Here is a 27,730-nt window from a genome sequence, read left to right as displayed (position 1 = left end):
CTTGGGAAAGTCATTTAATTCTCAAGAGATTTCTATAAGCTTGTCACATTCTTTCTCTCCTACACACCCTGGTCTCTGAAAGAAATCCATGTATCTAATTCTCAGCATTGCCAAATCTGTGGATACTTAAGCCCAGAAACTAGAGCCATGAACTGAAAATACAGCTTTTTCTACAAACCTGAGAAAAGCCCCCCAAAATCTGAAATCTAAAAAGATACACATTGGCAGGTTAACCCTCCTCCCAGAAGCAGCACCTGTAGCTTTAAGAAATTAATGCCCTCAGCAATGCCCACTGTGGGTGTTCTTCCTTAATTTGCTTAGTTTCATTACTCAGCCTTGTAAAAGGAAATACCAGCAAAATTTTTCTTCCAAGCTTTCTCTGTCTAGTTTAATTTTTGATTCTGTAAATAGCTGTGTCATGTAGGGAAGTCTCAAGGATCCTTCTAAGTTTTATTGTTGATTTAACATAGAATACATTTTAGGAAGGACCACACAGGCATTTGTGGGTGGGGCAAAAAATTCTTTTTGTGGAGTCTGCCTCACAGCAAGTATTTAGAAAGAAAAAATTAAATGTTTCTCTGATACCAACTGTGCCAGCGGCTTACACTTTTAAAAACTGGAGCTCATAAAAACATAATGTTCTTGCTGTCAAGGTTTCCAGATGATCTTTGCATTCTTGCTGCAATTCAAAATGTAACCAACTTTGGGGATGGTCCATCAGGCAGTGTGGAACTCTCTTGCAACCCACTGATTTCAACTGAGACAGTATTTCACAGTTCTATCCCTAAGCAGATCTGAGTCCAGTACCACCTTAAAGACCAATAAGATTTTGAGGGTATAAGTAGACTATCTGATAAACAAAGTTTTGACTCTCAAAAGCTTACACTTTGAAACTCTTATTGGTCTGTAAGATGCTACTGAACTCAAATCTAGCTGTTCTACTGCAGAGCAACATGGCTACACTCCTGAAACTATCCTAATCAATCTTAGAAGGAGCATCACTCTGCTTAAGAATGGCACTGTTAAGCACTTGCTTCATAATCTTGTGCAAATCATTTCAGAGTGCTTACCTTTTGACTGGGTTCCACCTTTACTTTGAATTATTTCTCACCTTTGAAGTGTAGCCAAAACTACATGAGAAAAAGAAACGTTGCTGCCTTTTTCAAAAGCAAGGTATTAAATCTGTTTTATTTGTACACAAACTTTGATTCAAAAATACATTGGAGGGACTACTTCAAAAATAGGGGACTTTTTAAAAAACTTTGTGACCACAACTTCGTTAGTCGATGAGGCCTTAACCAGAGATGCTACTGTTTGATTCGTCATCTTGATTTCTTGTACTAGATGCAATCCTCTCACCGAGCAACAGCAGATTTATGAGTGCTACTCGTTTACAGTATTTAGTGCCACTAGATGCTGCGGTGCCATCAATCTATTACATTTTTGTCCAAACCTTTCTCCATGGAGCTTAGAGCAGCTTATCTTGTTCTTCTTTCCACATTATTCTTGCAACCCTGTGAGACAGGTTAGGCTAGGCATATGTGACAGGCAAACAATGGCTTATAGAACTTTTCTTTTTTTTCCTTTCATTTTTGTAGCTGCTCAGCACTTCAGTTCTTATATAGAGGCTCCAACAGGGGTGGGGAACCTTTTTTTCTGCCAAGGGCCATATGGATATTTATAACATCATTCGCGGGCCATAAAAAATTATCAACTTAAAAAACAGTGCTCTGCCGAGGGAGAATGATTAAGGCCAGCAAAATTAATGCAAATAATTGTTTTTCTATTTGAAGTCACGTGGGGAGAGCCTAATCTGGCACACATGAACACACGCATACCTCGCCCACCGCCCTAGGCAAATGCATAGGTCCAGGGTTTTTTTGAAGAAAAAGCCCAGCAGGAATTCAGCAGCATATTAGACCACATCCCCTAATATTAGCATATTAGGTCACACACTCATTAGCAATATTAGGCCACACCATCTGGGATAATCAAGTGCGAACTGAACTGTGACAACAACTTTTCCAGGTCCTGCAGCAATTCTGACCGGCCAGCCAGGCCTCACAGTACATTTGGGCCCTGTGATCCCTGCCTGGCCCTGGGTAGGCTGCTGCACAGTGCAGCTGGGCCAGACGATCCTCGCTGGCCAGCCAGGCCCCAGGGAGGCTGCCACATGGCTCAGTTCAGTTCAGCAATTCCCGAGGGCCACACCAAGTGACCTTGAGGGCCGTATATGGCCCTCGGGACGGAGGTTCCCCACCCCTGCTCCAATAAAACCACCAGAATGTGTGTTTTTTTCCAGTTCAGACATCACACCAACCATCATGATCATAAACCATGGCCAGCATACAGGCTTCCACACTGTAAACTCTAATTCTGGCTTGAGGGCTAAATGCAAACTGCAGTTTGTTGATTCAAAGTGTCCTTAGCAGTACGGCACAGTGGAATGGAATCTCTACCTTTAGCCACCTTCTGTTCCATTGGGCACTACCAAGAAACCGGCAATAATTGGTCAATTCCAAAAAATAAAAACTGGCATAGTTACTTTGCTCCATTAAATAGACAGGAAGAAGATATAATGGGAATACTAAGCAAATGAAGTCAAAGTGACAATGTGAAATTTAGCACACCTTCAGAATGAAAAAAAATAAAATCATTTTTATTTACATGATAGGGATTTGGTACACAAACATTTGCAGAATCCATTCTGCAGTTCCTTCACTTGCGTATCTTCAGCAGATGTGAGGGTGTGTAAAGATGACACCATTCAAGATTTCACAACCTGATCAGATAATCTGAATTATCACTGGCCAAGAAAGTACCATTTATCAACTAAAAGAACAAAACAAAAAAGTAGTGTTAATTGGAGCAAGGAACTTAAATACAAATATGTGCAAACAATTCATTGTTTTCTTTGTTTCGTCTGAAGAAGTGTGCTTTTAGCACACGAAAGCTTACATTCTGAATAAAACTTTGTTGGTCTTAAAGCTGCTGCTTGACTGCTGCTTTGTATGTCTGTCACACATATGCCCATTATTTTGTTATACAGCTACCCTAAAATTCACCAATATGTTTCTTGCTGTCTAAACCAGGGGTATTGAACTCATTTGTTATGAGGGCTGGATCTGACATAAATAAGACCTTGTCGGGTCAGGCCAGGTGTGCCATAAAATGTAATGGCAAGTAGCAGAGATATAAACTTTTAAAAGGACACAAAGATTTTTTAAAAGCTAAAAAAAATTTTGCTTAAAACATTAGCATTCATTAGTCTTAAAGGTGCTTTCTTTGTATCTCTCCTGTGTAATCCAGGGAACTGGGCAAAGGAAGTTCTGGCTCTCTCCTTTTCCCAGGGGACCAGGAGGGGAGGAGTCTGAGTCAATAGGAAGAGAGACTTGCTTCAGCAGCTCTGCTGTGCGATTGAGAGAGCCTGGCAAAGCAAGCTCTGTAACTCCTGTGTGACTGAGCAAGCCTGGCAAAGCAAACTGTGATGCAGAATGAAGCAAGAGAGAGGGAGAAGGAAGCAGATGACAGCCAGTTGCTTGGGGGGGGGGGGGCTGATTCGGCCCCTGGGCCGCATGTTTGACACCTCTGGTCTACACTGTATTTCAGATATTTGTGTAATTTTATTTTCACAGATGTCACTTTGCAAACATCTCATTCCATCCCTTCATTGTTTAAAAAGTGCATGTACAGAAGTAATGGAAATGTAGACCACAGGCAACTAACTATTCTAGTCAAGACAGCAGATTCTACACTTATTAGATTTTTATCCTGCCATTACTCCAAAGAGCTCAGTCTAGCATACATCTCCTCACCTCTTTGTTTAGGCAAGAAGGCAGCTACTTTCTGTGTCAAAATAACATAACAATTTGCAATTCTGTGAAAATGTAAGTGCACCTGATTTTAAGCAATACACTAGTACCACAGCCCTAAAGTCTCTGCTTACATCTTTCAAGCTTTATTTACTTTATGGGTATTTGATGTGAGATGTGGAAGCAATCAATAAGAGACCTAACCTTCTTTAGCAGCAGATTGTTTCTCCTCAGAAGGCGGAGTCTGCAAAAGAACCATAATTATATTGCATTAAGGCACAGACTTCAAGCAAACTCAATAACTGGTGATCTCCAAAAGAGATTCTTTTACTTTCTTATTTGAACCAGAAACTCCCAAGCCATCCTCATTCCTGGATTGTGTCTGGTACTGCTACAACACCAGTCACCAAGCTATATTCCAAGTGATGTGCAGATGCATCCTAAGATGTACAAAGAAGGCATTTTGCACCAAACAGCTTTTGCAGCTTTCCCCTCAGTCTCAGTGATCTTTTTCAGGCAACGTGATGAATTCCTATTTGACACATATAAGGCATGTGGTTCTTTAAGAGGCTGAGGATTATCCCCAGTTTGAATTTTGCTTCTGTCAGGTCACTGCTTTATTAGGCCATTCTCTAGAAGCCTCTCCCTCTCCCTGCCCCGTATGGAGGTAATAACACAAGACAACATTACTGAGGCTTTTGTAAAGACTAGAAAAAGACAATGGATTAGATTCCAAAGTTACAGCACTGCAGCTACTTGATGGAAATAATTTTTCATCTGCTTCTCTTCCCCCAGCAAGCCTGTTGCATTCCTTTCCAAAAATTCCCACAGCTGAGGCTCAGGAAGACCTGCCCTCTCTCAAGAAAGGGATGGAATCGCCCTCCCTCGTGTGTGAATGCAGCCTGTTTGTGCAATGTTTCACCATTTGTGGAAGAAGGAGGGTGTCACTGAATGCTTGGCTTTTAAGGGAACAGGGAGGTCCTGCTAGCCATCAGCTCTGCCTGAATGTCTTGAACTGCACCCACACACTGCTATTGATCTAAAGCCATCCTCATTCCTGGATTGTGTCTGGTACTGCTACAACACCAGTCACCAAGCTATATTCCAAGTGATGTGCAGATGCATCCTAAGATGTACAAAGAAGGCATTTTAGTCCATTAACAGTCTTTTAAAAATCAGCTTTCCAAATAGCTGTGAGGCATATGGAAAACACTTGACATGCTGATACAATCGTTGCAGCTGGCAAAGTGTTTTATAAACAGATCAGAACTGGGGGTTTCATTTTTAGCATATAAGCTAAGCACTGATATTTTTAGTGCCTTTGCTGAAGTTGTATATTCTAAAATATAGCATTTTAATGTCTTGGCGGCAAGGGGGTGGTGGAATCCAACCTTTTAAAAAAGTTTTCCTCCTCGCTCCTAAATTCACTTGAAGACAGCAGTTTCCTCAATCACTCTCACACATGCATGCAGAGAAGGTCTCCCCTTATAGATGCATTTAATTACACGAGGCAGTGAACAAAGTTTGTTCTTTTTAGTGATTACATGAGCCACTGACAGTCAGAGAGCCTGCGTGGTAACTCATGGCAACAGGGCTATCACAAAAAGATAGCAGATGAGTTGCAAAGAGTCCATTTGCTATTAGGCAGCACCACACTTCAGGGGATGGTAGAAGACAGGAGGGCCTGGGGTGACTTTGTCCATGGGGTCGCAAAGAGTCAGAGTCAACTGTGCAACTGAACAACAACAAAGCACCAGAGCAAGGGGGGGTGGAGCTGGCATCAGGGAACAATCAGTGAAATGAATGGGACAGGCAGTGGCTCAGTGGTGGAGTGTATGCAGAAGGGCTGCTGACCTGTTAAATGGATCTCAGGTAGCAGGAGGGAACATTTGCCTGAAACTCCAGGGAGCTCCTACCAAATTTGACTTAAGTGGGCAATGCCAAACTAGATGGCCCAGTGGTCTGATTTGGTGTAACTGGCCTGGTAACAGTCCTGTGTGATATTTTGAAAGATGAATGTATGAAAACTTGAGGGATAGGTTCAGTCAGCAGGGGAGCACATGGTTTCCAAGGTCTGGTCAAGGAAAAGTCCAGTCCCTGGTGCTCCAAGTTAAAAGGTAGCAGGTGTTGAGAAAACTTTTATCTGCATGTGGTCCCGCAGTACTTATTACAGCTCTGAAATAGGTGGGCCAGTGGACACGGTAAGAGCCCACCTTAACACACACAAACCCACACCATCTCTGCTCTGCATTTAACTGCCAAGCCTTCACTGGTTGTCCATATGTGATGTTTGTGTGCTTCCACTGATGACTCATATTTAAAAGAAGGGGAAGAAAGGCACAACAGTTTGCCCTTACAGATTTCACAATTGCTTGGGCATCGTTTTCATTGCAGCAGTAGGGACTGGTACCCACTAGGACGTTGATGCTGAAAAACAAAATGTTTTTTTTTTAAAAAATATTAATAATAATAATAATAAAAAAATTATTTTTATATCCCGCCCTCCCCCGCCAAAGGCGGGCTCAGGGCGGCTTACAGACATGGCATTCCATGATTCAAATAAAACAATATACACAACAATTTAAATATAATCAGTTACATAAATAATTAAATAAAATAGATAAAATAGATAAAATAGGTGCTATAAATACTATAAGTTATGATGTCCACAAGATGGCTAGGTAACTACACGTCAGTTTAGCCGGGTTCTATTTCAAAGGCAAGCTGGAAAAGAAATGTTTTGCAAGCCCTGCGGAATTGGTTCAGGTCCCGCAGGGCTCGTATCATCTCTGGAAGATGGTTCCACCATCGAGGAACCATTACGGAGAAGGCTTGCTCCCTGGTAGTCTTCAGTCTAGCCTCTCTTGGCCCAGGGATTGTTAGCAGATTTTGAGAACTGGATCTTAGTGCTCTCTGGGGGATATATGGGGAGAGGCGGTCCCTTAGGTAGGCAGGTCCTCGGCCATATAGGGCTTTAAAGGTAATAACCAGCACTTTATAGCGAACACGGTACACAACCGTTGACCTAAATTATAGCCTACCTTTCTCATGAGCACTCAAGGCAAGCTACAAAATACAGGAAATTATACAATCCGAAAGCACAAGACATCCAATAACAATTTATTTATTCGGGATTTATTTATTCGGGATTTGTATCCCGCCCTTCCCAGGAGTGGCTCAGGGCGGCTTCCAACAATAACAATTTAACAATTTAAATATAAACAATTAAATACTTCACATTTAAACATTAAAACCAATACATTTCAATTCATAAAAACAATGCAGCTTAAAACCAATAACATATCATTTTATATAAACAGATGGCAGGCCAGTTACGTCAAGTTCCATCCCGGCTAGGTGTAAGCTAGCCGGAAGAGGGTCGTCTTACAGGCCCTGCGGAATTGAGCCAAGTCCCGCAGGGCCCTCACCTCTTCCGGCAGCTGATTCCACCAAGTGGGGGCCATAACGGAAAAAGCCCTATCTCGAGTGACTTTCAGGCGGGCTTCTTTTGGCCCGGGGATAGAGAGGAGATTTTGTGTTCCTGACCTCAGTGCTCTCTGGGGAACGTATGGGGAGAGACGGTCCCTCAGGTAGGCAGGTCCCAGGCCATATAGGGCTTTAAAGGTAATAACCAGCACCTTGTACCGGACTCGATACATCACTGGAAGCCAGTGCAGAGTCCGAAGACCCGGCCGAATGTGTCCCCACTTTGGGAGACCCAATAACAGCCGGGCCGCGGCATTCTGCACCAGCTGCAGCTTTCGAGTCCGGGACAGGGGCAGCCCCATGTAGAGGGCATTGCAGTAGTCCAACCTCGAGGTGACCGTAGCATGGATCACTGTTGCTAGGTCGTCGCGCTCCAGGAAGGGGGCCAGCTGCCTTGCCCGCCTAAGATGAAAAAATGCGGACTTGGCAGCGGCTGCTATCTGAGCCTCCATCTTTAAGGAAGGCTCCAACAGCACCCCCAAGCTCCTGACTCTGTCCGCCGCCATCAGCGGCGCACCGTCAAAAGCTGGCAGGGGGATCCCCCCCCCGGGCCGCGGTGACCCAAGCAAAGGACCTCTGTCTTCGTAGGATTTAGCTTCAGCCCACTCAGTCTGAGCCACTCAGCCACGGCCTGTAATGCCCGGTCCAGATTTTCCGGGGCGCAGACCGGCCGGCCGTCCATCAGTAGATAGAGCTGGGTGTCATCAGCATACTGGTGACACCCCAGCCCATACCTTCGGGCTATCTGGGCAAGAGGCCGCATATAGATATTGAATAACATCGGGGAGAGAACCGCCCCCTGGGGCACACCACAATCAAGTGTGCGCCTCTGGGATAGCTCCCCCCCTACTGCGACCTTTTGTCCCCGACCTTCCAGGAAAGAGGAAAGCCACTGTAAGGCCAACCCCTGAATCCCCGCGTCGGCGAGGCGGCACGTCAGTAGCCGATGGTCGACCGTGTCGAACGCCGCCGACAGGTCTAACAGCATCAGCACCGCCGAGCCACCCCGATCCAGATGCCGTTGGGGCTAAGATTATGAATATCGGGAAACCACAAAAACAAGAAAACATACCTTGCAGAGAAGGGACTTCCAAAGTACCAGATATTGCAGTATTTATTTATTTAATTCATTTATACCCCACCTTTTCATGCAAGTGTGAACCAAAGTGACTTACATCATTCTCCTCTCCTCCATTTTATCCAAGAATATTAGAGGAACAGATGGATCATTTTAGGGAAAAAAATGGGTTGTGACCATTTCTTGCTTAGCTTCAGAATAACCTTGCACGTTGATCTATTTAACAGTATGCTGTGATCACTTAACTATTTATCAAGAATAAGCAAAACCAACAAAATGTGGGTACTCAAGAATATTCAAGATTATCACTTTTGTGTGCAAACCACAAACTAGAGATTAAAGGCCAATTTGTTTTGGAGCTGTTGGTAAGATATAACTACCGGGCAGTCTGCAGGTATAACTACTGGGCAGTCTACCGAGCGGATGCCATTTCTTAAGATAATGGTCAAATTATGGACACGGCATGATGTGGAAGAAGATCTTTAGGAACGGAAATACTACCACAACAAAACAAAAGCATGCAAGACTTTAGTGTTTGTTCACATTGGATTTTGAGAGAGCTATAAAAACCTGGATGCTTACCATTTTATGGCTCCTCCATCAGTCTTCTTATGAATCAAAGCTTTCCAGTATTCGTGGGCGAATTTAATTATGTCAAGAGCAAATGCCTGTTTTTAATATTTAAATATTTAGGAAATTAAATTGATACATGATAAGAACATTACATGTTAACGCTTTCCAAAGACTTCAGGATGACTGCAAAACACAAATAAAAATTGCACATTCTACAGTAACTCGGACCTCTTCACTAATTATTAAACCACTTTAATCTAAATCTTAATATGTAAAAAATGTTAGGAAAGGCTGCCAGGTTTTTAAACTTCTCTGATGTGTACCAAAGAAAAGAGGGAAAACACAGAAGAGCGACAATGCAGATTTCCTCCAAATGGAACTACTAGACCACGGCTCTCTTTCAAGGAGACCCTGGGAACAGAGCCATATTTGGGGAATGAGCAACCCCATTTGCAGACTTGGATTCCCAGAAACATTTTGAGAAGCCTCTGTGAGCCAGTTCAAACAGGGAGCAAAGGAATTTAGGTTCATGCTTTGGCTCTACTGTAGCAAAGCATTTCAGCATATGCTTAAATTTTAAAACGCCATCTGTCTGGGCTCTAGCTCTGTCCAAATCCCGCTACAACAGTTGGAAAGTGTCTAATGAAAGTCAGTAGAAGAGCTGGGAATCCTGATGAGACCAGAGTGCAATTGTGGGGGAGGGGGGAGTTACTTTTGGAGACCTCCAAACAATGCATTTTAAGAAAAGCAACAAGGGGAAGATTTTACCAGAAAAAGGAACCAGGAATCAAAGGCTAGGCAATTTTAGTTCAAATGCACTTCTGATGTCACAGTTTGCATTGTGAAGCTCTCAACGGCCATCCTAAACTCACTCCAAGACAGCTTCTCTCATCCAACACCATGCTACAAGTCTTGTGCTAACCCATCCTTGCCACAGCTGTGTGACCACAATAATATAATGGAGGGGGAGAGGTGTGGACAGGGTGGAGACTGGACATGCAGCACATGAAGCTTTTTAAATAACAGCAAAAATGTAGGCTGTGTTGTGTGCTTCACAGCCCGCAGGGCCATCATAAACAAGTCACACCATTTTGTAACAGGAGATCTTGCTTTGAAGCAAAGGTACAACCCATTGACTTATATGAGCTTAGAAGGGTGTCTCTCTACTTAGGATCATACTGCTGCAGTGCAATCCTAAGAATGCTTTCCTAGGATCCTAGCGCAACTCTCAGAAGTCTGCACACTCTCTCTTTCACATGCAGTGCAGCGACTAAAGACAGTGATTTATTTGCAAATGTACTTCATTGCTACCTTATCTTTCCCCCCAAAGCAGCCTGCATCATTCTCCTCTCCATCTTTTCCTCACAGCAACCTTGCTAGGTAGGCTACCTTGAGAGTTTATGACTGGCCAAAGGTCACCCTCAGACTTTCCATGGGCGAGTGTGGATTTGAACCAGGGCTCCCTGACTCTAACCCATCACTCTAACCACTATACCACTCTGGGTCTCCAAACTTCTTCATGTGGACACACTGCAGTTTGTTATGACCTTCACACTGGATCAACCAATGCTTACCTATGAATCAGGATTCCAAACCAAGATGTGGATTGAAATCCTGATGGTTTGTCATTTTGTTCAGTGCCAATGTCACAACAATCTGCAGCTTGCTCTGAACAATATTTTCCATCTTTGAGGGGCATGTGAGGTGCAGGCCCCAGGACTTCTGAAATTTGTTCTTGGACCAAATGAGCCAGTCAGTTTGGATATTTGAGTGCAGCTAGAAGACCTACTGCAAAGAATGGTATGTACACATTCCTCAGAGGTTTTTTTGTTTAAATTTCCTGTCCTAACCATACAGTATGTAAAAATATTTACTTTAAAACGTATATCTTGAAAACAGGATTTTGAAAGAGCTGTGTATTGTTGTGAGAGCAAATCACTTTCTATTTATTTTCTACTTGAAGAGCTGCTTGAGTACTTATCAGCTCCACATTTGCACATTGCTAAATTTTCAGAAAAAGAAAATCTTAACATTCTAGAAATAACCCACACTGTGCTCAGCAACAGGGACAGGAAATGCTTTGCTCCTCATTACTGATGTAACTGATACTGTCCAATCACCTGCAACAACAGCATAGCAACAACACCCATTTCATCACTGGCAACCACCTTCTAGGGATTCTAACTTCCAAAGGTGCAACCAATAGGCTGTCTGCCTGTGAGGATAGCAAAGTGTTTCATGTGCATCCTACACAAAAAGGAAAGAGCAAGAGCTCTTGAATATTTTATCTACAATATTTTTGTGGAGCTCTTGAATATTTTATCTACAATATTTTTCTACAAGCACTTTGACTGCAGGTAGCTGAAGACCTTTTCCATTATTCCAAACATTTAATGACATTTCCCAGCCTGGCATTCACCAAACTATCTCCATGTGCTCTTGCAGAGAATATAGCACCTTTGAAAGGGAGGGGGGGAGTGTTCATGAAAAAATCTCAGACATATGATTTTGCAACTGAGATTTTTTTTTTTGGGGGGGGGGGAGCTGTCTGTGAACTGATCTAGGCTACTTTCAGATGTCAAACAAACCACATTTGTTCATGACATGAGTGAGCCTCAAAACTTTGGGTTCACTCCTCTTCTCCATCCACTATAATTAGAATCTGAATAATTCAAATGTACTTTAAAAAAAAAGAAACCCCTCTGAAATTCACCTTGTCTTTAAACTTGCAGTTAAAAGCAAAACGATTTTCTGGCTTCCCATCCGGTACTTTATATACTCTAAACCAGTCAACTGTAGCTTCAAGATAACCTGGTTTGAACTTCCTGACATCATCAATATCTGCAAAGGATTACAAAAAATATATACATTAGAGTGTCACACCAATTTGGCCTGGGGCCCAGTCATCTAAAGAAAAAACAAAGAAGGGACAGAAACTTAACCCAAAAACTGGAGTAAGAAACCTGAAAAGTTAATATGCAATTAAAGAGCCAAACATTAAAAACAAACTGTAAAATAAATCATAAACCAACATAAATGTATTTATTGTAGAAAGCTAAAACCATTTAAGGGCCCATCATAAGCCTCTATCATATGTACAATCATAAAACCACAATGGGAACCCACTCAACTTGACATGACGCGTTTCAACCTAGACTGGTCTTCTTCAGAGGTCAGAAAGGTAAGTACACATATTGGCTCATACTACAGAATAGAATAAAACAATAGAACAATGCTGGACCACAAAGAAATTTAATGAAGTGACAAAGGCTTAAAGATATTCTTGAGGCCTCTTATTCTACAGTCTTATGTCTTAATCAAGGGCATACATATTGCATCCAGTGTCTTATTGTATGCCATATGGTCCCGAATTGATCAAGATAGGTGTAAGGTCAGAGCCTATGTGCCAAGAATTACGGTAAGTGTAGTTACTGTTTCTCAGTCTAACCCAGAGGTTCCAAAATGACATTAAAAGTCTCACAAACAACCCTGTTGGCCACATTGAAGGAAGACAAAAGATTTCTCCTTCACTCCAGAATCATCATCAGCAGAGATCAATTGTCCTTTCTTGAAAAGCGGAAGATGGTAACATTGATCTATGAGAACACAGTTCCTTTTAACCCACTTGCAGGAGTGCTGTAGAATTCTAGCCCTTCAATGCAATGCAAATGTGCTCAGGTCAGTCCTGATACCATTTGATTCATTAGGTGGTTCACTAGAAAATGCTTATAAATATAAAGAGTAGATGACTGGGGAAGTCTGCCATGAAAACATTGTGAAAGCAACATCACCCAAGAGTCGGAAACAACTGGTGCTTGCACAGGGGACTTTACCTTTACACACACACACACACACACACACACACACACACCTGTTATATATATATATATATATATATATATATATATATATATATATATATATATATATATATATATATATATATATATATATATATATATACATATAGTATATATAGATATACACACACACATATATATACACATACACACATATAACATTAAAAGCCCAAAAGTTAGAAAAATTCCAAGAAACAGCCCACTATTACCCACAATCCACACCAGCAACTATAAAAGATCACAGGGCAGGAGATTTGCCTGCCAAGCAGAACTAGACAGCTGTACTCCATTAACCAGGCACTAGATCATGCTTTGCCAACAGTCATTGCTTGCAATGCTGCCTCTCAAGCCAATATTGGGTGGAAGAGGCTGCCAATTATACTGCAGGAAGCTCAAAATGCTTTCATTGACTTGGCATGGAGACTTGCTGTAATAAAACAAAAGTCAACTCGCTTCAGCCGCTGATAGGAAAGGCTGCTTGGATGCTGTTAGAAGATCAAGAGATGCCTCATATACTACAGATTAAACATGAACGTGGTCTTGTTTGAGATGGCAACACAAGCCAGTGTGGGTTTTTTAGCCAGGACTGGTCTTAGTTCTCTAGCAAATGTGCATAACCTTCATAACCTATTGTACCACAATGTTCGTAACCTAACAAGGGGCATTCTACCAGCGGAAGATGGCTTTTAGAAAAACTTGCACCACTGGACACAGTTGTACTTAGCTAATACTTTCAAACAACAGATGCTGGGCAAAGCTAACACATCCCACTTGCAAACCAACAGTTGAAAGAAAGGTTTAAGAAGGGGAACACATGTTTTCAATGACAGTTGATAAACAGTTACAGAAAGCAGCAGCTTTGGTCCATATAAAGGAATTTGCAGCCATTTCTGCTGCATGGGAAAACTCTGCAATGTATAAATTGTAGCTTCATTTTGAATAGTTTGATATAAACAACACAGAGAGAAACAGATCCAATGAAGGGTGGGAAAATTACTTGCTCAGCTTTCACCATGGCCCTGACTGATACTTGGACCACTCCACTGCTGCTTTTGTGGCTGAATTATATGTGGGGGTTACTGTATATCACTTACTTTGGTTTTAGTATAATTAAAGTATGAAATGTTTTTAATATTTCTATGAAAAATGAATGGGTCTTTTTGATCAATATGAATTATAGTCCACAACATTGTAAATGAAAATTGTATTTTTTTTTATGTAATTGGGTTTTTCTCTTTCTTTTTTTTCCTCTGTCCGTTGTTCTACATATCTGTAGATCTGTCTTATATTCTAATAGTGAAGTTGTTAAATCTTTGGATATGTAAATGTGGTACCTGAAGCTGTGAAAGAGCAAGATGGATCTTTCTACAGAACTGAAAAGGGTCTCAGGATGGTTTGTTTGTTTGTGGAGGAGTGAAACCTAAACAAAATATATTGGGGGCTCTAAAACAATCCAAAAATGATAAAAGGAGTGCCTGCAGCTTTAAGCTAGGCAACCACAGATTCAAACTGGGTTTCTGTGAGTAACTACACAGGGAGAGGGGGCAGGGCCATTGCCAGGCCTATTTTGGCCTTTGAAGGAAAACTCATTAGGGTCTGGATAGGAAGTGAAATAATAGGCTTACCATGGATCTTTTGTGATTCTGGATCATCCACTCCAATAGCAATGATCTTCCAGTCAGATTCTCCTTCATCAATAAGGCCTAAAAGTCCAAGCACTTTCACCTGGACAACCTCACCAAGCGAACGAACCTTAAAGTGCAGAAAAGAAAACCCCAATTTATAACCACTGACTTTCTCTTCATTTCTGGTTCCTATATGTCATCTTGTAGTCATTATTCAAAGATATATTTCACATCCTTAAGTGTACACCTTCCGATTGCGGCTGGCTCCCAAAAACATTCAGATTTCTTCATATTCTTCAGCTTTTTTTTACATTTCTTCTTTGCTGATATTAAACTAATCTTGCTTCAAAAAAACTCACTTTGACAGGTACACAACCTCCCTGCTTTCCTTCAGTTTCATCACAGTAAATCCTCTCTTCTTATTAGCCTGCTTCACTGAAAACCTTAACAACTATCCTCTCTCTGTCTCTCAACTTATACAGGACAGCTTGCTCAGTACAGAGGCCCGCACTCTGAGAATCCAGTATAACTACTCCAGTTGGTCTTCACACATTATCCTTTCACTGATCTTAATTAATGCCCCAACCACACGGACTCCAATCAGACACTCCTTCACAATATCTCATCTTAGTTTGCCTGCTTTGCAGGAGCTCCTTTGCATATTAGGCCACACACCCCTGATGTAGCCAATCCTCCAAGAGCTTACAAGGTCCTTTTTTGTAAGCTCTTGGAGGATTGGCTACTTCAGGGGTGTGTGGCCTAATATGCAAAGGAGCTCCCGGTAGAATTCCACCCCTGCTGCTTTGGTACAGAGGACCCGGATGGCTGAAGATTCCATCCTATAGTGCAACATGAAGACTCAACTCTTCCCCTTCCTGTGCTTCCCTCCCACAAGAAACCTCTCATTTTTCCTGCAAACGTCAACCTATTCTTTCTCCTCCCTCAAATGTCATGCTTTAAGAAAATAGGAAGAGCCCTGCTGAATCATACCAATGGTCTATCTATAGCCCAGCATCCTGTTTCACACAATGGCCAAAGCAGTTGCCCTACAGGATTAACAAACAGGGATCAGAGGCTAAGGCCTTTCCCTGATGTTGCCTCTCAGAACTGTAGTATTCAGATGTTTGCTGCCTCTGGACATGGAGGTTCCCTTTAGTTACTCTGGCTAGCAGCCTTTGATGGGCATACCTCCACAAATCTGTTAATCTCTCTCCTCCCCCCCACCCCTTTTAAAGCCATCTGGGCTAGTGGCTTTGGTCCTTAGCCTACAGCTGGCCCAAACTGTTTTCCTAGACTGCATTATGCTTTGTACTGGGAAATAAAATTGCAGTTGGAACTTTAAAGTAAACCTTAGAGCAAGTCTTGCTACTGGTTAAGGCATACCTGGGAACCAATTTCACAGACATCAATGGGATCGTTGTCCCCATAGCATCCTGTATTATCATCTTTATGATGAGGATCTTCCCACGTCTATGGAAAGAAACAAATTTAAAATTAAAATATCCATTCGCATTTCTCACTTTACTATTAATACGGATACATTACTGAAATTCATACATTGAGTTTGCTAGTCACTACAATCTTGCTTGAGACATTGCTAGGCTGCTGCAACATTATGGCTATGTGCAACTCTCTTTGTTTGTGGAAGGCATGAATCCTGCCTGCTGCTGTGTTTCCTTGCTGCTCCCTCCCTTGCTGAACATGACTGAAGGCTTTCTGGTTGTAAAGCCTTGAATCAAACTCCAAGTTGCTATGACATCTTTCTGCAGGCACGAGAATCAAACTGTGGTTTAGAATCCTAATTTGTGGGAAGGAAACATGTTCCAGTTTTCATTTGGATGTCACAGCAAAGCAGAGCTTGCTTCATGGCTTCCAAAATTAGGAGGCCTTTGATGGTGCTCTATGCACACAGGGTGTGCAAAAGGAAAAAAAAGCATTTATAGGCACAAATTGTAGTTTGAACGCAACCCATATTGCTGCTAAGAAACTGGCCCTTATGAGAAGGTGCAATGGTCGACAACAGCCCAGCCTCCTCTTTGTGCGCTTCTCCATTCATTCAACGTCTTGCACGCAACAGCTGCATCACACACAAGCTACCTCAAAGCACTGGCAGAAACCAAGAATGGAAAGCAAGGCTGAAACCAGCACAAGGGAGTCCCCCAGCACCTGATACTGCAAACACTGCTTCCACTAGGGAAACCATAATACCGAGCTGCATGACAATTCTGCCAGAAACATATGCTCAACTCCAGTGGCACATTCTTATCAAAATTTATGGATAAAAATAGCTGCATAATATCTCCCCAGCTCCCCATACCAACGCACAAGTCTATGGCACGCAAGTGCTTTCCTTCCAACAGTTTTGCATTTGTGAAATACACAGGATTTATGAGAGGAGGATGCTGAGAAGACAGAAAAGTTTCATGGTTTTGACAGACCAAAAAAACAATGTATATTACCTGAGGGAAGGCACCGTAATTCCAAATATAGCCCTTGTGGGGAAAGATATTTGCCACGTATCGCAGCTTGCCTTCCTTTACATCTTGCTTAATGGGATTCAATGGCTCCTTCGTGGCAACCTGTGCACGTTGCAAAACACAGAGCAGGAGAAAGGGTGGGGGGGAGAAACTACTATAAAATGGTTCAAGTAATTATTCCCAAAACACATTTCTCAAGAAAGCTTCAAGCTTTATATTTAGGTTTATAATACCAAAGGTTTAAGAAGACTGGGGGTGAGGTGGGAGACAAAATAAGACATTTGTAAAAAGATGAAAATACAAAGTGACTGAAAATATAAATATATAAAGGGCAAAACATACTCTTTTTGTATCTTCCAACATCAGTAACTTCTAATTATATTTTTGCCCTGAGCTAGATACCCCAGGCTAGCCAGTCTCATCACATTCTGAAAGCTAAGCAGGATTAGTCTCTGGTTAGTATTTGGATGGGAAATTTCCAAAGAATTCCAACATGGGGATGCACAGGCAAGCAACAGCAAACCACCTCTGAACATCTCTTGCCTTGAAAAACCTACAGGATTGCCATTAAGTCAGCTAGGACTTGATGGAACATATATACAATTATAGATTTAAAAGTGACAGAATGCTTGCAGCTCTTGAATGATAATGTTTTTTTTCTACTTTAGATGCTTCTTGTACTGGGATCTGGCAATCTCTCTGTGTTTGGAATATACTGATCTACATCATTCCTGCCACTAGCACCATTTCAATTGAGGTCTTACATAGGTTGTAATGGTGCAATGGTCACAGGCACCTACTGGACAATACCTATGAAGAAGAAGAATTGAAGAATTGCAGATTTATACCCCACCCTTCTCTCTGAATCAGAGACTCAGAGCAGCTTACAATCTCCTTTATCTTCTCCCCCCCACAACAGACACCCTGTGAGGTGGGTGGGGCTGAGAGGGCTCTCACAGCATAACGTAAGAGAAGTCCTGTTGGATCAGGCCAATGGCCCATCCAGTCCAACACTCTGTGTCACACAGTGGCCAAAAATATACACACACACACTGTGGATAATAGCCACTGATGGACATCTGCTCCATATTTTTATCTAACCCCCTCTTGAAGCTGGCTATGCTTGTAGCTGCCACCACTTCCTGTGGCAGTGAATTCCACATGTTAATCACCCTTGGGTGAAGAAGTACTTCTTTCTATCCATTTTAACCTGACTGCTCAGCAATTTCATAGAATGCCCACGAGTTCTTGTATTGTGAGAAAGGGAGAAAAGTACTTCTTTCTCTACTTTCTCCATCCCATGCATAATCTTAAGAACAAAAGAACATAAGAGAAGCCATGTTAGATCAGGCCAATGGCCCATCCAGTCCAACACTCTGTACCACACAGTGGCAAAAAATTTTTTTATATATATACACACACACACACACACACACACACACTGTGGCTAATAGCCACTGATGGACCTCTGCTCCATATTTTTATCTAAACCCCTCTTGAAGGTGGCTATGCTTGTGGCCGCCACCACCTCCTGTGGCAGTGAATTCCACATGTTAATCACCCTTTGGGTGAAGAAGTACTTCCTTTCATCCATTTTAACCTGTCTGCTCAGCAATTTCATCGAATGCCCACGAGTTCTTGTATTGTGAGAAAGGGAGAAAAGTACTTCTTTCTCTACTTTCTCCATTCCATGCATTATCTTGTAAACCTCTCTCATGTCACCCCACAGTCGACGTTTCTCCAAGCTAAAGAGTCCCAAGCGTTTCAACCTTTCTTCATAGGGAAAGTGTTCCAGCCCCTTGATCAATCTAGTTGCCCTTTTCTGGACTTTCTCCAATGCTATAATATCTTTTTTGAGGTGCGGCGACCAGAACTGCACACAGTACTCCAAATGAGACTGCACCATCGATTTATACAGGGGCATTATGATACTGGCTGATTTGCTTTCAATTCCCTTCCTAATAATTCCCAGCATGGCGTTGGCCTTTTTTATTGCAAACGCACACTGTCTTGACATTTTCAGTGAGTTATCTACCACGACCCCAAGATCTCTCTCTTGGTCAGTCTCTGTCAGTTCACACCCCATCAACTTGTATTTGTAGCTGGGATTCTTGGCCCCAATGTGCATTACTTTGCACTTGGCCATATTGAACCGCATCTGCCACATTGATGCCCACTCACCCAGCCTCAACAGATCCCTTTGGAGTTCCTCACAATCATCTCTGGTTCTCACCACCCTGAACAATTTAGTGTCATCCGCAAACTTGGCCACTTCACTGCTCACTCCCAACTCTAAATCATTTATGAACAAGTTAAAGAGCATGGGACCCAGTACCAAGCCCTGCGGCACCCCACTGCTTACCGTCCTCCACTGCAAAGACTGTCCATTTATACTCACTCTCTGCTTCCTATTACTCAGCCAGTTTTTTATCCACAAGAGGACCTGTCCTTTTACTCCATGACTCTCAAGCTTTCTAAGGAGCCTTTGATGAGGAACTTTATCAAAAGCTTTCTGGAAGTCAAGGTAAACAACATCTATCGGGTCTCCTTTGTCCACATGTTTGTTCACCCCCACAAAGAAATGTAACAGGTTAGTGAGGCAAGATCTTCCCTTACAGAACCCATGCTGAGCCTTCCTCAATAACCCGTGTTCATCAATGTGCCTACTCATTCTGTCCTTGATAATGCTTTCTACCAACTTTCCCGGTATTGAAGTCAGACTGACTGGCCTGTAATTTCCCGGATCTCCTCTGGAACCCTTTTTAAAGATGGGGGTGACATTTGCTACCTTCCAGTCCTCAGGAACGGAGGCAGATTTCAATGAAAGATTACAGATTTTTGTCAAAAGATCCACAAGTTCAACTTTGAGTTCTTTCAGAACTCTCGGATGTATGCCATCCGGACCCAGTGACTTATTAGTTTTTAATTCGTCTATCAGTTGCAGGACCTCCTCTCTTGTCACCTCAATCTGACTCAGATCTTTCAACACCCCTTCCAAACTAAGTGGTTCTGGAGTGGGCAAACACTTCTCATCTTCCACAGTGAAGACGGAGGCAAAAAATTCATTCAGCTTCTCAGCCATTTCCCTATCCTCCTTCAGTAATCCTTTTACCCCTCGGTCATCCAAGGGCCCCACTGCCTCCCTGGCTGGTTTCCTTCTGGAGGGTCAACTTACCTTATTGGGAACACAAGGACAACCTCTGTGATAGCAATGGCTAACCCAAGGCCATTCCAGCAGGTGCAAGTGGAGGAGTGGGGAATCAAACCTGGCTCTCCCAGAGAACAGTCCACACACTTAACCACTACACCAACCTGGCTCATTGATATCATCAATGACAGGAGACATTGCCCCTTTACAATATGGCCAACCAGATGCCTTTAGAAGGCCTACAAGCATGGCACAGAGGCCAAAACCTCTGCCTGCTGTCCTCAGCACAGATATTCAGAAGGCCCCATCAGGTCCCCTAAGAACACAGAGGTTCCATTTAGTCACTACCTCACATTTTCCAATAAAAACCAATGCAAAACATTCATCCAGCATCTTCCTTTAGCAACCTTTCATGGGCCCCACAAGCTCTCTGGCTTATTTCTTGCTTCTAATGTATTTAAAGAAATTCTTATGGTTTGTTTTAATGTTTTAGAAGTATGTTCCTTAAATTCTCTTTCTGTCCACCTTATTGACAACCTAATTTGTTTTGCCACAATCTGAGCTGCTTCTTGTTCACCTTCTCTAAGCAAAACATCAGTTTTTAAAAACCTTCCTTGTCTTTGCTTAATATACATACCACCACCCTCAAAGATTTGGTGGTATTCCTCCTCGTCTGCACTATACATTCTCTCCTCAATCCCATTATTGTGAATTTAAATAACCTCTCATGTTTCTGAATAGATCTGACTACTTTCTCCATAATAATTTCCCCAAATTCTAGAGTGTTTTGTATTTTTTTCCCTTTGCATGCGTGTACAGAGAGAGAGAGAGAGAGAGAGAAATATTGCATTACCTTATTTAAAGGGCTAAACAATTTTTCTCCCCATAAACAAGGGTAGTCCTCTGCACAAAAACTCCATCACATCCTTCCATTCCACTTGACCTTTGTCACACTTGGCCTATAATTTATGCACACGTCTGAGTAAAGATGTACAGGATCAGGCTGTTAAAAGGGCCACTACCTTCTGGACCACAAGCAACAGTAGTACACTGGTTAGTTTCTCCCACACGGATGTTTTGCTCTGGTTTGGTACTCAAACTGAAGTGGAGTCTTCTAGAGAATCCCTACAATGTTGTCACCTAATTATAAACTTTCAGGGGTTTCTTGTGTTTTGACAGAATTATTTCCAAACTTGTTTTGATATGATCTTTTTAGAAAGATGACAGTTAAAGCAAATTTGTATGCTATGTGCATAGGAAAGTGCAAATTTTTGAAGGTTCTGCCCACACTGGCAGCATTTTTTTTTTTTTTGCTTTAGCTCCCTGTGGCTTCCATTATTTTACCTCCTGGAATGTTTCTGTAAGAATTTGTTTTTAATCAGCCACCACCAGATTGCTACAGCACATTACTACAACTGAGTGCAATCTTCTGCACCTTTTCCCTTGTATCTCCACAAAAAAAATGGCTAGAGATTTTGCTTTTATTTATTTTATACGAATGCTAAGAACTCAAGAGGACCTAGTGGACTATAGCAATGAATCTTTATAATGATATTGTGCTGTAGCAATCTAGCAATTGTCAATTTTTTAAAAAGGTTGGAAAAGCTATCAAGCAGCAGAAGAACAGCAGCAAACGGGGGCTAAGGCAAGGAAAATGAGGGGGAGATTGTACCATGGATGCTCAGTTGCCAGTATGCATGCTTCTTCATTCACTGTAGCAACAAGTGCTATATGGAGATTTGTTGCTGTGTGGAAGCAGCTTTGGGAAGCAGTGTTGGGTTCAAATTATGAAGCATGCTGGACTACATGGGCCAGTCACTCACAGTGGTTTTTCTCAGGACTACTTTATTTAATTGGAAACTGTTTCAAGAGCTTTGACAGTAAAGTTTTTAAAGTTACCTCCATTTTAGCATTTGTCCAACGGGGCACTTCTACAATCATATTAAGTACAACCTTTGAAAAGAAAAGGAACAAATCAGGGACACACATTTAGTCGTCATTCACTTAGTCACGGTTCTTAGTCACTGATATGAAGAGAATTTCCTCCCAGGAGGCAAATGGGTATGCATTCCCAAATTTTGCAATCTGATAACCAAGGTTGGCAGACAGATCATGATACAACTGCACCATCCTTCAGCTCTGTAAGATGAACACAAGGTGGTGCTAAGAAATTTATCTTTCCATATTTATCTTTCCACCTGCTCCAGTTCCCAGCAAGTTATTCAGTTCTGTTACCCATTTTCAGAGTTTCAGGAAGAACACAGGTCAGTACTGACTAAATCAGGAGTGGACCAACAACTCACAAGCAACTAATTTGTTGCAGAAAAAAAAGGCAAAAAAGGAGAATTTTGCTTAATATTTCACCAACATAGCCACATTCTTCATAAGTATGGCCAAGGAAAATGTGCCCTAAGGCATAATGTTTTACATAAATAGAGCACTGCCAGATGAGACCACTGATCCATCTAATCCAGCATCCTGTTCTCACACAGCAGCCAACCAGTTGCCCTGGAGGGCCAATAGGCAAGGCATACAGGTTAGGCTTGCCAACTTCCAGGTGATGGTTGGAGATCTCCTGGGATTACAACTGACCTCCAGGTGACAGATATCAGTTCACCTGGAACAAATGGCTGGTTTGCATGGTGGACTCTATGGCATTATACCCCATTGAAGTCCCTCCCCTCCCCCAAACCCTGTCTTCCTTCATGCACCACCCCCAAAATATTCAGGTATTTCCCAACCTGGAGCTGGTAACCCTAATAGAGATCCAGGCCTTTCCTTATCTTGCCTCCTGGCACTAGTATTCAGAAGTTTGCTGCCCTTGTACATTAAGGCTCCCTTCAGTCCATGTGGCTAGTAGCCACTAATGAACCTCTCCTCTCTTGTTAACATCTGCAATTAAAAACCATCATTTTCAGAAACTGCTATCAGTCTCAGCAAAGCCAATTATTGTGAGCTGAACTAAGTCTCAGAATGAAAGGTAAAGGACCAAAATACACAGGCAATAAGATGTTAGCTCCCCTCAGTAAACCCTTTTCCTCATAAGGGAACAGGTGGACATAAAATACTCACACATGATTCCTCTCACAGATAATAAAATCCACACACATCAAGCTAAAAACTCAAGGAATCTGACAAGACCATCTTGATTCAACACAAAATGTATCCGTTCCCCATGAACCATCTTTAAACCCCTAGTAAACATGGCTTGTATGAACTATGATAGCTAATGGCCAGCCTAACATTAACTGGCAACCATTTTGAAGTATCCAAAGGCCCATTCTGGAGTCAGTCTAAGCAAAGCTTATGTATATTAATTGGCTGTCACCATGACAGCAAATATATAGCATTCTTCTCATTACTTCCTTCCTATCTGCTTAATTGTTGCTATTAATGTTAAGTGTCCTATAAATGCTGTATATTAATTTCATCATTAATGTCCCACTACCCTATGCGATGAAAAATAGCTACCATAGCCTTTTTGCTTCTAGCTAATCACCCGTTGCTTAATAATTCAAATTACCTTCATTAGCATTACTCTGTGAGTGTAAGTTTCCACACTGAATTTCTGCAGATCAATTGATCTGAAGGATGAGGGAGGTGGATACTTTCTGCCCAATCTTGAATATTTTCTCTATCAAAGATCAGGATTCTACGTCCCATCAAGATGCTCAGTTCTCTGGCTTCCTTTTATACACTCAGCAAAGGGACGTATAACTGCAACTTTTTCAGGACAAAGGGATCCTCCATGTTCAGAGGCAGTAAACCTCAGAATAACATTGCCAGGAAGCAACATCAAGGGAAGACTTGGCCTCTCTATGTTGTTGTTCCTGCAGAAAAATTGGTTGGCCACTGGGTGAGAAACAATGCTGGACTAAATGGACCACTGGTCTGATCCGGCAGGGCTCTTATGTTCTTAATGAGCATATGCTCATATGTTCTGCACCGTCTCAGATCCAGTGAAATGGCCTCAACAACACTGTTTGATTCAGATGCAACCACAAAGCATGATTTGCTGCCACATCTATAAGACCCCAAGAGGACTCGTCTTCATCTTGTCATATGACAAGATAATACATTGTTCCTGAGTTCTCAGCAAACTGTTAGGAAGTATAGTTTGCAAATTGCAACCAGTTTGAAAATCTGTTTGCAGGAAAAGTATAAACCATAGCTTGCTAGATTAGATTTAACAATTATTACACCATGCGTGAATGACAAAAGAGATTAAGATAGGAACACACAAACAATCCTGAAGCTTGTTCATGTATCAAATCATGGTATGTGTGAATTTACCATCCTAGTACAACGGCTAACAGATTTCAAAATACCTGTTTTCCTTTTCTGTTTCAATGTCATGTGATTCTGTGTTACTAATAACAAGTCTGTTTTACTACACTGCTGGGCCTACAGCTTTGAGCTTTACCCATATAGTTATCTTACACTACTGATCTCCCTGCTGTTGAAGAAATACTTTGGTTTTCTGTTTGCAAAACAGAGCACTTGCAATTGTTTCATCCAAGCACCCAGGCTTTTGCTCACATGAATTGGCTGATTATTATTTCAACAAATAACTGCATTTCTGTATCTTGTTGTGCCTGTTTCTGTATTTGAAATGCATAAATCAAGCATTTGTGTCGGGTTATTTTTTACTGCAATACCAGCATGAAGCCTGGTTTTAAAATCATCAGGGAGGAGATGTATTCTACAGTGTAAAGAAATCCATCAATATCAACTACCAAAAGCCATCTCTCAGTGCACCGATTTGGTCCAGACTCCAGGGACACATATACTAGAAGTCTGGTTGATGATCCTCTGCATAATACAGACATTTTCATCAAAATTATCATTTTTTGATTGATACCTTCCCACTGATATGCTTTCCTGGTAGGGTTGCCAATCCCCAGGTGCAAAAGGCATTGCTCCCAGTTTTCATTCCCCCCTCCAAAAAAAGTGAGTCTCTAGTTCTTTTCCCCTAAATGTCTCTGCAATGAATACAAGAAAAAATCAGCTTTTTTTGTTCAAAGTAAAATCTACATCCTTCCCAGTTTCTGCCACATTGGTGCTATTTTTCCTGTCCCAGTCCCTTGCAATGACCATTCCCCAATTTTTTGCCTGTCGCTAGATCACTGGATCTTCACAATGATCTGTCTGATAAGTTCTCAGACTGGGACAGGAAAAATGGCACCAATGTGGCTGAAACTGGGAAGGATGTAGATTTACCCATCTACATGGCAGCTACCTTGCCTTTGCTATGACCTCCCCAAAAAGACCATAGTAAAGCAGGTTTCTGAAAGAATGCCAAAAAACAAGGGGAAAGTTAGAAGGTGCATGAATGCACCACAAAGTTGTGTGAAACGGGGGGAAACCTGCTTCCAAATAACTCACAATCCAGACCCAATAGTTCATTTCCACACTGGCTAAGTAAAATAGACACTTTTTGTGGTAGTGACTCCATACTTTAATTATGTTGTATCTGAAGCAGTACTTTTTCTGCTCTGAATCTACATCCAATCAATTTCACTGGGAGCCAAGTTGTAAGGTTATGGAAGACAGAAAAAATTCTATCCATTTTCTTCACTGCACACACACAAAAATATTACAGCACTCTCCAGTATCCTCCCTTAGTCATCTAAGAAGCCTTAAAAACTTCCCTCACAGGAGGTTTTTCCCTCATAGGATCGTTTTGGTAGCTCTTTTTCTGCTCTGCAATATCTTTTTCAAAATGGGGAGACCAGGACTGAGCTGAATACATCAAATGCAGCTGCACCAAAGATTTATATAATGGAGTTACAATGCAGAGCATTTTATTTTCAATTGCTTGCCTAATAATCCCTAGCATGGAATGAGCCTTTTTCACTGCCACTGCACACTGAGTTGATGGTTTCATTTGGGCGGGGGGGGGGGGATCTGGGATCAGCTTGCCTTATAACAAAGCTGCAGACAAAAGTAGACAGCAATTGTTTGTCTTTCAAAAGAAAAAGAAACAACAGAGAGATGACAAAAACTGGATGTTCTTGTCATTGACCAATGATGGGGAGAAACCAAAAACCACAAATGGGATGACAGAATGTTACCCAAGAGGTTTCAGATAACAGTCTGGGTCTTGATACTGCTATGCATTGAAATAGAAAGCATTCATATGAAGCAGTGGCAGGCATTACTATGTCTCTGGGTGAGGTGTGTCAGTTTTTAATTGGATACTAACTACAAGCATATGCAACCTAGCTTTTTCAGGGCCTAAACCATCACTGTACACAAGTACACTCCAGGTTACGTATCATGTCCATCTGATTAGTCTCAGACCCACTGCCTCTGTGGAACACACAAGGGCTTTTTTGTAGCATACTGGAGCTTATAGTGGGCTGCGTACTAAGAGCCCTGTAAGCTCTTGGAGGATTGGCTACATCAGGGGTGTGTGGCCTAATATGCAAAGGAGTTCTTGCTACAAAAAAAGTTCTGGAACACACCATCAATTAGCACCTGAGGGGCTAAAGTACCACTGACACTAATACTACCTTTGCTGAATGTTTCCTCCTCCACTCTTGTGATAGGGTGGCAACAGCAGAGGAGCTAAACAAAGGCAATTCTGGCAGCTGCTACTGTCTTCTTACCTTTTCTGTCCCCACCTCCCACACCATGTTATGAGGTGACCTTAAAGGGAAAGCACCACTTATATCCATCTTCATTCCCACCCTCCCTGTTCTCTCTGCTCCAGCCTTCTTTCCTTATCCCAACCCAAGGAATTTCAGCATAACAGATGAGTCTAGGAAACACACATGGAATGATTGAGGAAAGGAATGACAGTTGTGGAGGACACACTCAGATAAATAAGGCTGCCTGCACTGGGCTGGGAAATAATGGGAGATTTTGGTGAGAGGAGGGACTTTAATGGGGTATAATGTCACAGAGTCCATCTTCCAAAATACACATTTTCTCCAAGGGAATTATCTCTGTCAACCAGAAATCAGTTGTAATCCCATGAGATCTCCAGTCACTAAGAAGAAGTTAGCAACCCTACAGATAAAGCAATGTCTATTGCCCCCTTGGTTCACAGGTGATGGTGAAATGTCACCCCAGGCACTGTTCCCTCTCAGCTGTGGGGTCTTGTGAGCAGAAATTCTACTTTGTGAGCTCCTGGAATTAAAGGTGTGAGCTACTGGCATTAAAGTTGTGAGCTCTGCATAAATTAGTGTGCTCTGGGGCCATTTTTCCTGAGTGGAGACAAAAATGTGTGAGCTGGAGGCTAAAAAATTGTGAGCTAGCTCATACTAACTCAGTTTAGAGGGAACACTGACCCCAGATTAGGCCCTTATAAACTGAGCCCCAGTTTTAATGCAAGAAACCAATCACCTCTTAGAGAACTTCAGACAGACAGCTGCTCTTAAATATTCCATTTTATCCAGATTGTTCTACCCAGCCCCATCTGGCACAGCAAAGTAATCTCAAGAAATAATGATGTAACCATACCTCACTTCCACCAGGCTTCATTTTCTTTGCAGGAATCTCCTTTTCCTGGACACAAGTAAAAAAAAAACCCAATGGATATATGCTTCTTACCATAAAGTAAACTATTAACAATGATACCAAAGTAAGAAAACACTAGAACTGAATTGTTGCTAAAATAGCATTAGGCACAAAGCAGTGAACATTAAGCTGGCAGTTTTTATTTAG

At 41.9% G+C, this 27,730-nt stretch overlaps 1 protein-coding gene across 1 annotated transcript in view; it reads right to left on the bottom strand.

The window, feature by feature from the left end:
* Positions 1 to 2,641: 2,641 nt before the first annotated feature.
* Positions 2,642 to 27,730, bottom strand: part of PPA2 (inorganic pyrophosphatase 2) — a 36,814-nt gene continuing 11,725 nt past the window's right edge. The window contains exons 3-12 of the mRNA XM_060246963.1: positions 27,527 to 27,571; positions 21,959 to 22,012; positions 16,894 to 17,013; positions 15,818 to 15,904; positions 14,435 to 14,561; positions 11,663 to 11,790; positions 8,959 to 9,044; positions 6,170 to 6,239; positions 4,017 to 4,056; positions 2,642 to 2,832 (exon numbers count right to left, since the gene is read on the bottom strand). Of these exons, the coding sequence (XP_060102946.1) occupies positions 2,804 to 2,832; positions 4,017 to 4,056; positions 6,170 to 6,239; positions 8,959 to 9,044; positions 11,663 to 11,790; positions 14,435 to 14,561; positions 15,818 to 15,904; positions 16,894 to 17,013; positions 21,959 to 22,012; positions 27,527 to 27,571 (786 nt within the window). The 3' untranslated portion in view covers positions 2,642 to 2,803. The remainder of the gene's footprint in view (positions 2,833 to 4,016; positions 4,057 to 6,169; positions 6,240 to 8,958; positions 9,045 to 11,662; positions 11,791 to 14,434; positions 14,562 to 15,817; positions 15,905 to 16,893; positions 17,014 to 21,958; positions 22,013 to 27,526; positions 27,572 to 27,730) is intronic.

The sequence above is a fragment of the Heteronotia binoei genome, chromosome 9 (assembly GCF_032191835.1).
Source record: "Heteronotia binoei isolate CCM8104 ecotype False Entrance Well chromosome 9, APGP_CSIRO_Hbin_v1, whole genome shotgun sequence".
NCBI lineage: Eukaryota > Metazoa > Chordata > Lepidosauria > Squamata > Gekkonidae > Heteronotia > Heteronotia binoei.
This window is presented reverse-complemented; position numbering and strand designations above follow the sequence as displayed.